This window comes from Perognathus longimembris, chromosome 17 (genome assembly GCF_023159225.1).
Source record: "Perognathus longimembris pacificus isolate PPM17 chromosome 17, ASM2315922v1, whole genome shotgun sequence".
Taxonomy (NCBI): domain Eukaryota; kingdom Metazoa; phylum Chordata; class Mammalia; order Rodentia; family Heteromyidae; genus Perognathus; species Perognathus longimembris.
Window position 1 is genome coordinate 6896781 of NC_063177.1, and position 16397 is coordinate 6913177.

Below are 16397 nucleotides of genomic sequence, written 5' to 3' on the forward strand. Positions count from 1 at the left end.
GGAGATAGTGACGGGAGCCGGAGCCCCATAGGTGAAGAGAAGTGAGGATGAAGCTACTTTTGCAGAGGTGTGGTTTCGTGGACTCGTGCGGAGTGGAAGCATGGCCGCCCTCCGCCGCTAGATGGCTGTGCGGCTAGGGATGCAGCCCTGTGGGCCCATCCGGCCGGAACAATGCGCGGCCTGCCTCCCCGCCCCCCAGCCCCTTCCTGGACAATGCCCGGCCCGGCCTGCGGCCCCGCCCCCCCCCCCCCCCCCCCCCGCCCAGTCCCTGCACACAGAACACAGGGCTGCATGGGAAATAAAAATATGATCTACCTCCTTAACACCCATCAAATAAAAGTAAACGGTGGGAGTGGGAAAGGAAAAGGGAACAGAATGATGGAGTCAAACCTCAATGGAGGCTTTGTTTCTACTCATTCCTTGTCCTTTGTATAGCCAGCTCTCAGCTGCCCTCAGTGTCTACCCACAAATATGTACCCACACTGGTCTCAATTCAGAACCAACGTTTATTAACAATCACAGTTTCACAAACCCTAGAAAGGTTCCGTGTGGAGAGAGGCTAAGTTTGGCCTTTGCCCGAGGAATTCTGACATTGACAATATCCCCTTGGTGTAAATGGAAGACACCTGAGAAAGAATAGGAGCGTTAAATGAATCACAGCTATCTGCACACTCTTTTCTTTCCCCTGCCTGTTAGAGCTTAGCCTTTTCTCCTTCCCATAAAGACCTAGGCATTTTGTCCATTCCTCAGGTCTGCCTCTACACCAGGCTCCAGCCCCCTACAAGTCCCCATGCCACTATCCCAAGTCAGCCATGTCCTTTGTTCACATCCATGCTCCACTGCCCAAAGAGCCCTCACCAGAGCTGTAGCAGCTATTATAGGCCCGGTCAGGGTCAGAGGGCATACTGTGTATGCATCGAAAAAGAATCTCCTGCCTTCCGTGGCCTTCCAGAGATACGACCTGACCCATGGTGAAGGTCACATCGTGAAACAGGACCTGGCAAGAAAGGGAGGAGATATTGAAGCAAACTAAGTTGGTATGGCTCAATTCTGGGAGGCCTTTGGAACCCTGACATAGGTGCCAGGGACTGAAGGAGGGTCTTTTAAGTTTTGTATGAAAGAGATTGGTAATCTTTAGTATGGGACAAAAAGTCAGCCTACAGGCTGCTATTGTGAGGGCTAGGGTATGTCTGGGGTTACCTGGCTATACAGCAGATAAATTCCAGCATCCCAAACTCGGACAACATGTCCTTGGGCTTCCAGGCCTCTCCCACGCCAAAGAGCTGGTTGCCAGATCACCTCTGTCACATCAGAGTCCTCTGGAGGGGAGGAGTGCAGCTGGTCAGGATTTCTTTGCACTCTCAGATATTGAGCAACAACCCCCCCCCTTTCACTTGTGATATTCTCCCCACCTGCCAGCCCCAAAGTTCCTAGTTTGTGCCCCTCCCCAATGCCATTATTTAAAATATTGCTCACCCTTGGAGGTGATGTTAATGGGAACAAGGTGCAGAACTGAATGCTTCTCTGAGGAGAGAAGGAGGAAATCTCAGCAGTGTCCACCTGCTCCAGGTGCCCTGGTGTCCCCTCTCCACCATCAGCAGGGCGCAAGGTAGCCCCCCTACTGTACCGCCCTGGCTCACTTTTCCGGTTTTGGCTGAATACTGCTCTCCTTCTCCGAGATCTCCGTCCATCCTCCCAGGCTTCCAGGGCAACAGGGCTCTGCTTATATAAAGAGGGTCATGGTTAACTTAAAGATGCAGGGGTCCCAGAAAGCCTCATTTCCCAGGCCTCCCTAACACTAGCAACACTTCAGGTCTCTTAGATGCTTTTCCCAGCCCCCTGTATGTGGATGCTGGCTGCCTTCCAGGGGCTGTTAAGTACCAGAAGCATTCATCTTTAATAATTTCTCTTCCTGGAACGGCCACTCCCTTGACTTCAAACCCGGATCTCTGCTTGTACGTGACTTGAAATTTTGCAGACTGGAAGGTCAGACCTGAAGAGGCCAGATACACCCCCTACCCCCTCCACACACACCATTCCTCCTCTCCCACCCCCATCCCTATCTCCCTTCACTTACCTGTTCCCGAAGGCTATACTGGAAATATTCTTCCCCCCTCTGGGAGGGCCCTCTGCTTCTCTGTAGCCGGCTCACCTCCCTCCTTAGGTTTTGCAGCTCTGTTTGTTGGGTCAGCAAAGCAATGGCACAAGCCACTGCCCCAAGTGCTGCCCCCCAACTCAACCAGAGAGCAACTGAGAGTGCAGGCTCTCGGGCTGGACCACCCATGTGGCCTGGGGGCACTTTTGGAGCTATCATAAGCCAGAGATCCTGACAACAGCTGTGGCCTCAGGAATGGGGTGGTAAGGAGGTGATAGGAGCAGGGGTGGAGGCAAGAGTGCAGAAGGGAAGGTGGTATTACGAAAGGGAGAAATAAAAAGAAACCTGAGAAAACAAAAATGGAAGAAAAAAGCAAGCTAGGAGGACTGTGCTCCTGGCACTCCACTGTGAGACTAGTCATTGGGAGCCCTTAGTCTCAGGAGAATTTGGTGCCATTCTTTCTTAGAAGGTCTGGGCAGCCACTGACACCCAGGAAGAGCGGCCAGAGCTCAGGGACCCAGGGGCGGCCCCAGAGTTGAGGGAGGGAAGGTTGGCTGGCTGGCTATGGGGCATGGTGCCAGGAGCAGGGATGGAGGCAAAGCTGAGCAGTGTTGAGGGTTGGTGTGTGTGTGTGTGTGTGAAGGTAGAAGACCTTGGGGCTTGGACATGGGTGAGAACGCTGAAGAAGTTTTCTTATTGTGACTTGAATGTGGGGGAAAAGGGGCATAGGGTCGGTTAAGGAGGAGTGCCAGGGCCCAGAAGCTGGAAGGGCGCTGGGGTGAAGGCCCGGCTGGGCGTGTTGGAATGAGGCCCTCACTATTCCCTGTGCTGAACTTGGCAAGCAGGACTTCCTGTTTCTTAAGAAAAGCTCTTACATAAGGCTTTGGCCAAAGAGAGAGAAAAGCAGCCCCAAGCTCCTCCAGCCACTACAGGACGCCACCCCAGGACCCACAGGCCCTAAGGTCTCATCTTCCTAGGCTCCAAAATCCAATATACTGACTCTGAACCCCCCTCCAGGCTGGCTCCCACCCTGTCTCACAGCCAGCACCTGCTGAAAGTCCAGGTGTCAAGAGGAAGGGCCAGTGGCTCCTCCCAGCTAGGGATTCCCCCGCAGGAGGAAGTCCACCTCCTAGGGAAATGAGGGCTGCTGCAGGGCCTTGAGCTAGCTTTGCCCCTGGGCAGTATGCCTCTCCACTCAGTTCACCCATGCATCCCAGAGGCATGCAGCTCTGTGTTTCCCAATGCCCACACCCCATTCCCGTGACCCTCTGTTACCCTGGTCCCAAATAAACAGAAAAAAGAATTCATCATGTATCCTCTTTAATATCCACTTCTCAACATTTTGTCACAATAATAATAAAAAATAATATCTTTTCAAAATCCACAGGAAATGATCAAAGGAGGAGCTTGTCTTGGGCTCTTACCCCTCACATTTGGGAACTCCCGGCCAAGTCCCAGGCTCGTTGGCTTCCTGCCATCAGATCCAGCCCCTCCTAGCACCTGAAGGACCAGATGAGTCTTCTGGACCCATCCTCACCCACAGGGTCAGTAAACGGTGTCCTGGGGAGTTGGGGCCAGGTAGAGTCAAGGGATAAATGGGGTCATGGGAAGATCAGGGCTTTTGGAGCTGGTGAAGGAAAAGAGGAGGACTGTAAAAGAAGAACAGGAATATGTGGGCCAGGAAACAGGTGAACAAGCCTTGGCAGCTGTCAAGGGGCAGTTGTGCATCAAGGAGTGGCTTAGGGCAGGGCAGAGAGCTAGGTAAGGAGGAGCCTGGGAGGTCTGCTGGGAGACCGGGGCTCCTCAGTGAACTTGAAAAAGTCCAAAATAGGTGAGGAAGGGGGCAGCCTTGAGATGGGCCCAGGGGAGAGTGCGGATCCGCAGAGAGGACCCAGGTCTCAGAGGCAACAGCCCAGAAACCTGGCAAAGGCGAAGCTGGGGCCCTGGGGAACTGGCTGCTGTGGCTGAGAACTCCTCCAGGCATCGAAGGGTCAGCACATCATCCACCAGCAAGTCCAGCTTCAGGTAGACAGCCTTCCCCTCATCAAAGTGCACCTGGGGTGGGAGGAGGGCAGGTAGAGGGAGGCCTGTCAATGTCACATTTCCTTAGAGACCGGGGCACCCCATCCCTTCCCAAATCCAAACAAGCCTTTAGCTTGTCCCCTTTCTTTATTTCTTCCCCTAAACCAAACCCTTCTCCCTGCAGTCATGGCTCTGTCCACAGAGCCAGGTGGAGCTTACCTGACAGTACAGGTAGTAGAGCCCAGCCCTGGTAACTGTAAACTCCCCAATCTTGCGGTCATAGCGTAGAGGGCTGGAGCTGTTGATTTTGGCTTCTTCCCAGCCACTCACTGTCCCATCCACACCTGAATGTGAATGTTCAGATAAGGAAAAGTACCTTTAGAGGACCCATGTACTCCTCAAGCATTCATTGAGTTTATAAATGTGGGATCTACCTTACCCAGAAGGAATAGAGCCAGGCCCTATGAAGCCCACAGTGCAAAAACATGTATGACCAGAAATGTTCAGGACAAATGGTCACCAATGGTTGCTTCTGGGGAAAAAAAAAAATGTAGGATAAAAGGAGAAATGTGGGGCTGGGGGTATGGCCTAGAGGCAAGAGTGCTTGCCCCATATACATGAGGCCCTGGGTTCAATTCCCCAGCACCACATATACAGAAAACGGCCAGAAGTGGCACTGTGGCTCAAGTGAGAGTGCTACCCTTGAGCAAAAAGAAGCCAGGGACAGTGCTCAGGCCCTGAGTTCAAGGCCCAGAACTGGCCAAAAAAAAAAAAAAAAAGGAGAAATGTGGGGCCTTTCACATTTTATTTCATCTGTGCCTACCTTGTTTCCCTCTTATGTTAATATTATTTGATTCATCAGAATTAAAAAGAAGAACTGATCTGAGGATTGCAGTTCAAAGTCAACCTAGGCAGTAAAGTCTGTGAGACTCTTAGCTCTAATTAAGGACAAAAGAAGCCAAGAATGAAGCTATGGCTCAGTGCCTGGGCCCTGAGTTCAACCCCAGAACTGGCACACACATAAAAAATTAGAAAACATGAAATGACACCCAAATGTCCATCAGATAATAAATGGATAAACAGAGCTGGGAATATGGCCTAGTGGTAAAGTGCTTGCCTCACATACATGAAGCCCTGGGTTCAATTCCTCAGCACCACATATATAGAAAAGCCAGAAGTGGCGCTGTGGCTCAAGTGGTACAGCGCTAGCCTTGAGCAAAAAGAAGCCAGGGACAGTGATAAGGCCCTGAGTTCAAGCGCCAGGACTGGCAAAAAAAAAATGGACTATTATTCAGCTGTATAAAGGAACAAAGACTGCGCACTGAACTGATTATGCTTGTAATCCTAGCTACTCCAAGAGGCTGAGGTCTGAGGATCCTGGCTCAAAACCAGTCCCAGGCAAGAAAGTCTATGAGACTATTATCTCTAGTTAATCACCAAGAAGCCAGAAGTGGAGTGACTCAAAGTGGTAGAACACTAGTCTTGAGCAAAAAGCTCAGGGACAGTGCCCAGACCCTAAGCTCAAGCTTTAGTACCAGCACAAAAAATAAATAAAATTAAAATAAATGCAAAGGAACAAAGTACTGGTGCATAGTACCATGTGGATTAACCTGGAAAACATTATGGCAGGTGAAAGAAGCCACCACATGATACATGATCACATTTATAGGTGATATCTGAAATAGGGAAGTAGATTATGAGGAGCTTAGGACCGGGGAATGATGGGGATAGGAAGTGATGGCTTAAAGATACAGGATCTCTCTTTCTCTCTCTTTCCACATAGTTGGGATGACAAGTGTGTGCTACTGTGCCAGCTACTGGCGAGATAAACTCCTGTGAACTTTTTGCCCAGATTGGACTTCAATTGTCATCCTCCCATTAACCACTTTCTGGAGGATTATATGTGTGGCAGTGGGCATTTGGCCATATTAGGTTTTGTTTCTTTCTTTTTTTTTTTTTTTGGCCAGTCCTGGGCCTTGGACTCAGGGCCTGAGCACCATCCCTGGCTTCTTCCCGCTCAAGGCTAGCACTCTGCCACCTGATCCACAGCGCCCCTTCTGGCCATTTTCCATATATGTGGTGCTGGGGAATCGAACCGAGACCTTCATGTGTAGGAGGCAAGCACTCTTGCCACTAGGCCATATTCCCAGCCCTAGGTTTTGTTTCTTTTGGTGCCAATCCTACAGCTTGAACTCAGGGCCTGGGCATTGTTCTTTTTTTTTTTTTTTTTTTGCCAGTCCTGGGGCCTGAGCACTGTCCCTAGCTTCTTATTGCTCAAGGCTAGCCCTCTACCTCTCCAGCCACAGCACCACTTCCAGCTTTTTCTGTTTATGTGGTGATGAGGAATTGAACCCAGGGCTTCCTGCATTCTAGGCAAGCACTCTACTGCTAAGCCACATTCCTAGCCCTACGTACGGTTCTTGAGCCTTATCTGATCAAAGCTAGTGATCTACCACTTGCGCCTAAGTTCCACTTCTAGCTTTTTGGGAGGTTAATTGGAGATAAGAGTCTCATGGACTTTCCTGCCAGGGCTGTTTTTAAATTTCAATCCTTAGAGGTCAGCCTTCAGAGCAGAGAGGATTATAGCTGAGAGCCATCCAGCCTGGCCTAGCTTTTGTTTTAGTTTTTGTTCTGTTTTGTTTTTGCTGATACTGGGGTTTAAATTCAGGATCCTGTACCTACTTGGCTTGCTTGTGTACCTAGCACTCTGTAAACACTTAAGCTATGCCTCCAGCCACTTTTTTGCTAGTTATCTTGGGGATGGAGTTTCATGAACTTTTCTATCTGGGTAGCTCTGAACCACTGTTCTCCAGATCTCAGCCCCCTAAATAGCTAGGATTACAAGTGTGAGCCACCAATGGCCAGCCATATTACTTTTGGATGACTCAAGATTGATTTCCAAATTCCCTTTCTGACTTGGCTTCTGGCTTCTGTTTTTTCACGTACCACCCTGTTTCTCCAGCACTTTCTGCTTCAACCATACTGAACTTCTTGCCTCCTCTGGATTCTTGGCAAACTGTGCTTTCAAACCATGGTTCCTGGGCTGGGAATATGGCCTAGTGGTAGAGAGCTTGCCTTGTATACATGAAGCCCTGGGTTCGATTCCCCAAGCACCACATATATAGAAAACAACCAGAAGTGGTGCTGTGGCTCAAGTGGTAGAGTGCTAGCCTTGAGCAAAAAGAAGCCAGGGACAGTGCTCAGACCCTAAGTTCAAGCCCCAGGACTGGCCAAAAAAAAAAAAAGTCAAACCATGGTTCCTTTATTTGCAATGTCCTTGATGTCTAGTCCCTCTTATTATCAGCCTTTAAAGCCAGTGAGGCCTTATTGTCCCAGATGCCTTTGTAAGATGGTTTGTCATCCTCTATGATACCTTCATTATAATCGCTCCTGTTGCATGGCACAGTGATTACATGTGTATTTACTATGTCCTGTCCTCCACAGTGACTCCTTGGGCTCAGGTGTGGGTGTGACTTGCCGAGGACCTAGGCTGGTCCTTGGCAAACAGTATGTTCCTGATACATGTGTGTTGAGTCATTGAATGAAGGGATGCCTGAGAAACTACCCAAACAAGTTGTGTGTTTGTATGTATGTGTGAGAGAAAGAGAGAGACAGAGACAGAGAGACAGAGAGTATTGGGGCTTGAACTCAGGGCCTGGGCACTGTTCATTAGCTTTTGCACTCAAGGCTGGAGATCTACCACCTGAATCACAGCTCTACTGGCTCTTTTGTGGTTACATGGAGATAAGAGTCTTAGGGATTTTTCCTGCCAAAGCTGGCCTTAAACCATGATTCTCAGATCTCAGCTTCCTGAATAGCTAGAATTACAGGCACGAGCCACCAGCCCCTCTTCCCAGAGGCTTTAATGCTAACTAGTGTCTACAGAAAGCAGCAGCATCTTGACTATAAAGGAGAGACTCCTGCTGGCCCTATAGCTACCATAGCACCACATCATTGTTAGGCTTCCAGCTCTGCTGAAAGAAAGAAGGAAGCAAAAGGCAGAACTTCCTGCTCAGCCTCTTAATGACTCTTGCTCTCTCCTAAAACATAGGAGAGAAGAGACACAGGAGAGAAGAGGACATCCCAGCTGCAGAAACAGCTTGGGCAAAGACTAGTTGTGGCCCAAGGGCACAACCCAGCATGCCCTAATTGGCCCCAAATCTGACCTCCTCCAAGCTGTATAATATCCATCGGCTAAGTGGAGATAACTAGAATGTCTTCCTGCTAGAACTACTATGGGGATTAGACAAGATAAAATATGGCCTTCTATGGTAGCACACACCTGTAATCCCAGCACTCAGAAGTCAGAGGCAGGAAAATTGAGAGTTCAAGGCCAGTCTAGATAACATAGCCTCAGATGCAAATCACAGTCTACCCTCCATGAAAAACAGTCACATATTAGCTCAAGTGAATGTATTCTTGCTAAAAGGACTAAACTTATTCTTGATCAAGATCCCTCTCTAGGGCTGGGAATATGGCTTAGTGGTAGAGTGCTTGCCTAGCATGCATGAAGCCCTGGGTTCGATTCCTCAGCACCACATAATCAGAAAAAGCCAGAAGTGGCGCTGTGGCTCAAGTGGTAGAGTGCTAGCCTTGAGCAAAAAGAAGCCAGGGACAGTGCTCTCCAATTAGCCAGCAAAAGCCAGAAGTGGTAGTGTGGCTCAAGTAATAAAGTTCCAGCCTTGAGGAAAAATAATGAAGGAAGAGAATGAAGACCTGAGTTCAAGCCCCAGTATTGGCACACACACACACAAACTTCACTATTTCATGTGACCTCACGGCAGTTTCCCCACAGCCATGTTCTGAAACAGTGTTTTCTGTGAAATTCCAGGAGGCCACCCTCCCTGAGGCTTTCTTCTGACTCTGGCTTCTTCTCAGTCTCATCAGCTGGCCCCACTTCTAGATGGCCAAGGGTCAAAAACTGTAATTCAAGGCTGGGAATGTGGCTTAGTGGTAGAGTGCTTGCCTAGCATGCACGAAGCCCTGGGTTTGATTCCTCAGTACCACATAAAAAGAAAAAGCTGGAAGTGGCGCTGTGGCTCAAGTGGTAGAGTGCTAGCCTTGAGCAAAAGGAATGCAGGGACAGTGCTCAGGCCCTAAGTGCAAGCCCCAGGACTGGCAAAAAACAAAACAAAACAAAACAAAACAAAAAATCCACTGTAATTCTTGGGGCCTTTCTATCCCCTGGTGTCTCATGCAATCTTGTAGCTTTAAATAATATCCACATGACCATGACTTCTGACCTTTGTTGTCCTCACATCACCTGAGATAATCTGTGTCCAGTCAGTCATCTATTGGTGAAATTTATGATCATTTATCCACTTGCTTATTATTAAATATTTTAAAGTTACTATCGATGTCACACATGTCCCATCCTATTTCTTCCCTGGTCAACTTGTCAGAAAATAGTGTCATCCTCCCCGGAGATATCCAAGTTAAAAATCTAGAAATGGGGGGCTGGGAATATGGCCTAGTGGTAAAGTATACATGAAGCCCTGGGTTCAATTCCTCAGTACCACATATATAGGAAAAAGCCGGAAGTGGCGCTGTGGCTCAAGAGGTAGAGTACTAGCCTTGAGCAAAAAGAAGCCAGGGACAGTGCTTAGGTCCTGAGTCCATGCCCCAGGACTGGCAACAAAAACAAAACAAATAAAACAAAAAATCTAGAAATGAAGCCAGGTGCTGGTGGCTCGGTCCTAAGCTTCTCAGGAGGCTGAGATCCGAGGATTGTGATTTGAAGCCAGCCTGGATAGGAAAGTCTGTGAGATTTTTATTTCCAATTAAAGAGTAAAAAGCTGAAAGTAGAGCTATGACTCAAGTGGTGCCAGCCTTGAGCACAAAAGCTCAGGGACAGTACCCAGGCCCTGAGTTTAAGCCCCAGGACTGTCTCTCTCTCTCTCTCTCTCTCTCTCTCTCTCTCTCTCTCTCTCTCTCTCTCTCTCTCTCTCTCTGAGCCAGGTGAGGTGGCATATGCCTGTAGTCCCAACGACTTGGGAGGCTGAAGCAGGAAAATCACTTGAGCTAAGAAGTTTCAGATTAGCCTGGGCAGCATAGTAAGAGCCCCATCTCAAAAAAATACGTATATATTACATGACATTGTGAATCCTTTCTTTCCCTTACTCTTCACATCTAGCCCACAAGTAAGCCACATTCATCCCATCCACTTTGCTCCATTTGCTGCTAACAGCCCAGGCCAAGCCACTCTTTCGTCTTGCTTCCTGGCTTTTATGATGAAGGACTAATACGTTCAAAGTCCAAAAAAGGCACACTGGGACCTAGACACATCAGCCCCACAGGTGTGGAGAACTCACAAGTGGATGCTAGAAGGTGAGGTGGAGATCAAACCACAGAGCAGCTGTAGCCGAAGAAGAGATACAAGAAGATAATAAAATAGAGGAGTTTTTGTGAGAGGAGGGCCTTCACTTTGGCAGCAAAGGTGTGACAGGGTAGCAAGAGGGAGAGTGGGGAATGGGGATGGAGCCAGAGCCAGGTTTGAAGTTCAGAGGTCAGGGAGTAGGAATGAAAAGGCTGAGCAAAGACTACATGTGTTTGGAGGATTATTGATTAGGGCAGGATAACCCATGGAGTTCAGACAAGGAAAAAAAGGAATGAATCATGGCTGCTTCTTGGAGCACACAGCACTGAAGGAGAAAGATAGGGCCTTTGGTGCGGTTGCTTCCCAGGCCTGGGTTCTGTGAAAGGAAGGGTCTTCTAGGGTCCCCTGCTTGGAGAGAACTAAGAGAAAGAACTAAGCACTGAGACTTTCAGGAATTGCCTTCTGGGATTCCTCCATGGAGGGAGGGGAGGGGATTGTGAAATCAAAAGTTTGGGATCCTTTTCTCTAGAGGCCATTGCTGTGGGGGCCAAGGGAGACATCAGAAGTAGAGGTAGGGTCTCACCTGCTTGTGCTCCGTCTTGTCCCGGTTGTGGATGAACTGTAAGAGACAGGGAAGGATTGATGAGACCTGCCTCGCCCCTGTACCACCCCTCCTCTGAGCTTGCTCACTCATCACCCACCTTCGTAGTGGGCTGCAATCACCCTGCGAGCCCTCGTTTTCCGGCCTTTAGGGGCTGAAAATCAAGGAAAGACAGATGAGTAAAGCAGATCTTTAACAGGCAAGGGGGGGAAAGGGGCAAGAGGCTACAGGAACCAGTCTTTAGCCTGGCTTCCTTTAGGACCTGGCATCCTTAGTTTTGTACAAGCCTCGTATCTAAGATGCCAAGCACTTAGCTGGGCACAGGTGGCTCCAGCCTGTAATCAATCCTATCTACTTAGGAGGCTGAGATCTAAGGATCACAGTTTGAAGCTAGCCCTAGACTCATCTCCAGTTAACCAGCAAAAAGCCAAAAGCGGAGCTGTGGCTCAAGTGGTAGTGTAACAGCCTCAAGCAAAAGAGCTCAATGACAGTACACAAGCACTGAATTGAAGCCCCAGGGCCTATACCAAACAAACAAACAAATAGATAAATCACACTGAGATAACAGGCATAGGTCAAAATAGTCTCACTCATACAAGCATGAATACATGGTCATATGACCATTCCAGTCATAACTGTCTTTGCTTACTGAGGCCCAGGCCCCTGACTCCTCCAGCTTGTCCTCACGAGGACTCCAGAGGTCATCTTAACCCATGGGGCTAGGATGATCCGTGGGAAGCAGTTTCATGTGACAGAGGAGTGTCTGAGGGGAGGGTTATCATCCTTAGGTTCCAGTCTTAACTGGTTAGCTGCGTGACTCATTTCATGCTCTGTGCCTATTTCTGTGTGAAGACAGATGATTTTTACTCTGTCCACCTCAAAGGGTTCTTACGACATGACCTGCAAAACTGGTCACTTGTTACTCTTGAATATGACATAGAGGGATGCTCACCACTTCTGCGTGGCCGGATGAGTCGTTTCAGGAAAGGCATGACATCCTGGTTTTCATCTGTCTGGGAATTCAGTTCCTAGGGGAATTAAGGTCAGGACTCAATCAGGGTCTCTGAGACAAGACTGAACCCAGCAGGGCCTGTCAGAAGAGCCACCCATCAGCAATAGCCATGGAAGTCCAAGGGACCACCAGGCGCCGGTGGCTGACTCCTGTAATCCTAGCTATTCAGAAAGCTGAGATCTGAGGATCTCAGTTCAAAGCCAGCTGTAGCAGAAAGTCTATGAGACTCCAATTAACCTCTAAATTCACCTCTGATTAACCACCAAAAAGTTGGAACGGAGCTGTAGCTCAAGTGATAGAGTACCAGCCTTGAGAAAAATAAGCTAAGGGACAAGCACCCAGACCCCTGAGTTCATGACCCAGTACTGGTACACACACACACACACACACACACACACACACACACACACACACGCCACAGGAAAAGAAAAAGTCCTAGGGGCTGATCAATCAAGTGTGTAGATGAAGCCTAGTTTTCAACCCTTTCTGGAGACCAGCCAAACCTTCCCAGCTCTCCATCCTTAATCAGCAGAGACTTTGCACTCTGCAGGTGTGTTGCACACATGCCCACAATCAGTCAGCATGCACAGGTGGTACCCATCCCTCACACAATAGCATCCATCTCCTTGTGGCAGGTTCCTACCATAGCCCCACTTCACCCACAGCCACTCAACTCTTCCCATTAGGTGGCACAGCTCCGGAACTCACTCCTTCACTCAGTGGTCACCCTCTCTCTCCACACAGACATGCCCTGCACGCTGGTGCACCCTCCACCCTCACAGAAACACACATCCCAGCGTGCAGCTCTTCACACACACACAACCCACAGCCAAACACACATGCTATTGCACACAGATGATCCAGCCAGCACACTCACGTACCCAGCGCCGCCACATTTCTCCCACCCACAGCTGGCACATCGCACCCACACCTCCTCACCGGGGGCTCCAGGTCCTCCTCGGCCGCCAGCTCCTCCTGGGAAGGCTCCTGCTGGGAAGAAGGCAGCGTCACCCTGTCCTCCACCTGACTTCTCGTCCTCTGCTCATCGGCCAGTCCCCTGGCCCTCAGCCCACCCGGCCCCCAGCAGCTGCTCTGCCATCTCGGTTCCAAACGTGCCCGGGAAGGGGTGTGCTGAGGGCCTCACCTGGGCTGAGAGCGATGCCCGGCTCCCCAGGCTGACCACGGCCAGCAGGAGGCCAAGGCAGGCCAGCGCCAGGCCCAGGCCCAGCACGAGTGGGGCCAGGAGGGCGGTGCCAGGCTCCCCCCGGCGCCCCCTCCGCCTCGGGCTCCGACGGGCGGCCATGGGGGCGGGGGGCTGTGCCTGCCTCACGGCCCCCCCATCCCGGGACCCGAGGGCGGGGGGAGGGGGAGCCGCGGGCGGATCGGCCTGGGAGAGGGAGGGGCCAGGGAAACGGGGCGGAGGGGAGGGGGATGAGGACAGGAAGCCGGACACTCGTGTATGTGTGTGCGCGCGCGCGTGTGTGTGTGTAAACTCCAGCTCCCGGCGGGAGCGCAGAGAACCGCTGGAGCGCGGGCCCATCCCAGCCCCCGGGGCCCACGACGCCCGCCCGATCCGCCCCAGCCGCCCCAGCACCAGGGCCCACGGCGCCCAGGCGATGCACGCGGCCCGGAGCTTGTGCGTGCCGGGCGGCCGCTCCGGGACAGCGTGACGCGCCCCAAGGCCCTGGGAGAGAGCGAGATCAGAAACAGGCCGGGGTCCGGGCGAGGGGTCCCGTCCAGATCGGAGGAGCCCTCGCTGTCAGGGCAGCGTGCGCCCGAGTCGCCTGGGGGTGTTATCACTGACACCAAAAGGGCCATGGCAGGAGTAACAGGAAGAGAGAGCCGGAGACCACCATCCCCTCGGTGTCTTCTCTTTGAGTTTGAGCTCTGGGTCGGTTGTGTCAATGTCTGCAGGCGCAGCCACAGAGGTCAAGCCCGGGAAGCCCAGTGGGAGCACAGAAGATGTTTTCCTGGAAACCCCAGTGCTGTTTCTGCTACCGTGGGACTATGGAGTAAGAGCACAGCAGCCCCATAAGTGAATTGGGTCTTCCTGTTTTTGTTGTTATTTTGCCAGAAAAAAACACACACCCAGTTTTGTAAACAAGTAAGGCTCTCAAGGTTTCATTTAAGCTGTACTGGCCACTTCTGCACATTGGCAGTGAAAAGGATTATAAAAACAATTCTTTTGTAAGGCCAATTATGTGGGGGAGCAATAGGGGCTGTAGCCCAGTGCCTAGCATGCACGACTTTAGATTTGAGTCTCAGCATGGCATAAATAAATAAATAAGACTAATTATATTAGACACCAGTGATTCATGTTGTAATCCTAGCTATTCAAGAAGCTGAGATCTGGAGGGTTGCACTTTGAAGCCAGCCAAAATCAAAAATCTACAAAACTAACCAGCACAAAGCCAAGCTAGAGGGTGGCTCAAATAATAGAGCACCAGCCCATGAGCAAGAAAGCTGAGCAACAAGTGGTAGAGTGCTAGCCTTGAGCAAAAAGAGCCAGGACAGTGCTCAGGCCCTGAGTCCAAGCCCCAATAATGGCCAAAAAAGAAGAAGAAGAAGAAGAAGAAGAAGAAGAAGAAGAAGAAGAAGAAGAAGAAGAAGAAGAAGAAGAAGAAGAGGAGGAGGAGGAGAAAGAAAACTGAGTAAGTGTGAGACCATAAGTTCAGGCCCTGGTACTAGCACACACACACACACATAACCATAATAAATAATAATAACGCTAAAGTGAAGCTGTGGATCTGAATAAAGTGAGAACATTGATACCAGGCGTGCCCAGTCCCTGCCCTTCTTCTTTTTGCTTTTCTTTCTTCCCCACTTCCTCTCTCTTCTAGAATAGACTAGAATCATCTTCTAAAATTACAATCCCTGGGCTGGGAATATGGCCTAGTGGCAAGAGTGCTTGCCTCCTACACATGAAGCTCTCGGTTCGATTCCCCAGCACCACATATATGGAAAACGGCCAGAAGGGGCGCTGTGGCTCAGGTGGCAGAGTGCTAGCCTTGAGCGGGAAGAAGCCAGGGATAGTGCTCAGGCCCTGAGTCCAAGGCCCAGGACTGGCCAAAAATAAAAATAAAAATTACAATGCCTAACTCTTCTCTATTCCAGCTTGCACACTTTTTTTCCCCTCTTTCTTCCTTCCTTTTATTCTCTCTTCCTTTCTCTTCTTTCTCTTTTCCTTTTTCTCTTGTCACAATTATAGTACATTTATTTTTTGTGTGTGTGCTGGTACTTGAGACTTGAACTCAGGGCCTGGGTGCTATCCCTGAGCTTTTTTGCTCAAGGCTAGTGCTCTACAACTTGAACCACAGCTCTACTTCTGGCTTTTAGTGGTTAATTGGAGATAAAATTCTCACAGACTTTCCTGCTCATGCTTCACAATCGTCGGATCTCAGCCTCCTGAGAAGCTAGGAATATGGGCATGAGCCACTGGTACCTGGCACAATTACAATTTTTTTTTTGCCAGTCCTGGGGCTTGAACTCAGGGCTGAGCACTGTCCCTGTCCCTGGCTTCCTTTTGCTCAAGGCTAGCACTCTACCACTTGAGCCACAGTGCCACTTCCAGCTTTTTCTGTTTATGTGGTGCTGAGGAGTCGAACCCAGGGCTTTGTGCATGCTAGGTAAGAATTCTACCACTAAGCCACATTCCCAATCCCACAATTGTAATATTTTTGATTACTATTTATCTCCACAACTACATTGGAAGATACTGCATATGTCAAAAATATAAATCGGGGGGCTGGGAATATGGCCCAGGGGGGAGGGGGGGAGGCCAGTGGGGAGAGAGAGAGAGAGAATTAGAAGTCAAAGAAAGAAGGTCCAGATGCAAGCTGATCCTTAAGATTGTCATCCAAGTTGAGGAAAGAACTAAGAGAAACATGAGGAGAGCACATGTACAATGAAGAAAGCTGGCTGAAGCCTCCAGCAGGCTTGAGGTAGCAGAAACTCTTGTTTTCTTCCATAAGAGTCTTACCTGCCATACACATTCCTTGAGTTGCCAGACAGCACCCCAACATGAAAGTCTAACCCATGCAAAGGCTTTCTTTCTTTCTTTCTTTCTTTCTTTTTTGCCAATTCTGGGGCTTGAACTCAGGGCCTGGGCACTGTCCCTGACTTCTTTTTGCTCAAGGGTAGCACTCTACCACTTGAGCCCAGAGCCACTTCTGGCTTTTTTTGTTTTTGTGGTGCTGAGGAATCGAACCCAGGGCTTCATGCATGCTAGGCAAGCACTCTACCACTAAGCCATATTCCCAGCCCTATGCTTGCTTTCTTGAAGTAAAGGAGACACTCTCTGTAGGGGCCTGACATTATAGGGGGATTATAGCCAGGTGTAAAACATGGGATG

General features: G+C 49.9%; 2 protein-coding genes across 4 annotated transcripts; both read right to left on the reverse strand.

Moving 5' to 3' along the window:
- Positions 1–488: 488 nt before the first annotated feature.
- On the reverse strand, positions 489–3365 carry Tnfsf13 (TNF superfamily member 13). Of its 2 annotated transcripts, none has more exons than XM_048365539.1 (6): positions 2078–3365; positions 1641–1719; positions 1477–1524; positions 1201–1319; positions 859–997; positions 489–626 (listed from the first exon to the last, which is right to left on the reverse strand). In XM_048365539.1, exons 1-6 carry the CDS (start codon positions 2312–2314, stop codon positions 517–519), a joined length of 732 nt encoding a protein of 243 aa, XP_048221496.1. In that variant the 5' UTR covers positions 2315–3365; the 3' UTR covers positions 489–516. The 2 variants fall into 2 exon arrangements, with proteins under 2 accessions (XP_048221496.1, XP_048221495.1); XM_048365538.1 differs by having other exon boundaries at positions 1641–1722.
- Positions 3366–3398: 33 nt separating this feature from the next.
- Tnfsf12 (TNF superfamily member 12) lies at positions 3399–13426 on the reverse strand. 2 transcript variants are annotated; one of them, XM_048365536.1, is made up of 7 exons: positions 13191–13426; positions 12986–13036; positions 11987–12062; positions 11135–11188; positions 11017–11052; positions 4337–4461; positions 3399–4150 (listed from the first exon to the last, which is right to left on the reverse strand). In XM_048365536.1, exons 1-7 carry the CDS (start codon positions 13347–13349, stop codon positions 3899–3901), a joined length of 753 nt encoding a protein of 250 aa, XP_048221493.1. In that variant the 5' UTR covers positions 13350–13426; the 3' UTR covers positions 3399–3898. The 2 variants fall into 2 exon arrangements, with proteins under 2 accessions (XP_048221493.1, XP_048221494.1); XM_048365537.1 differs by having other exon boundaries at positions 12986–13033; positions 13191–13425.
- Between the last annotated feature and the right edge of the window lie 2971 nt (positions 13427–16397).

What these genes read in the sequence shown, in the direction of transcription:
- Tnfsf13 (XM_048365538.1), bottom strand. Translation starts at nt 2,314, where the DNA reads ATGATAGCTCCAAAAGTGCCCCCAGGCCACATGGGTGGTCCAGCCCGA. An exon ending in ATTCAGCCAAAACCGGAAAA is followed by an intron (nt 1,525 to 1,640) that starts GTGAGCCAGGGC and finishes TTCTCTCCTCAG; the next exon opens with AGAAGCATTCAGTTCTGCAC. An exon ending in CATTAACATCACCTCCAAGG is followed by an intron (nt 1,320 to 1,476) that starts GTGAGCAATATT and finishes CCTCCCCTCCAG; the next exon opens with AGGACTCTGATGTGACAGAG.
- Tnfsf12 (XM_048365536.1), bottom strand. Translation starts at nt 13,349, where the DNA reads ATGGCCGCCCGTCGGAGCCCGAGGCGGAGGGGGCGCCGGGGGGAGCCT. An exon ending in GGGCATCGCTCTCAGCCCAG is followed by an intron (nt 13,037 to 13,190) that starts GTGAGGCCCTCA and finishes CCTTCTTCCCAG; the next exon opens with CAGGAGCCTTCCCAGGAGGA. An exon ending in ACAAGACGGAGCACAAGCAG is followed by an intron (nt 4,462 to 11,016) that starts GTGAGACCCTAC and finishes ATTCACATTCAG; the next exon opens with GTGTGGATGGGACAGTGAGT.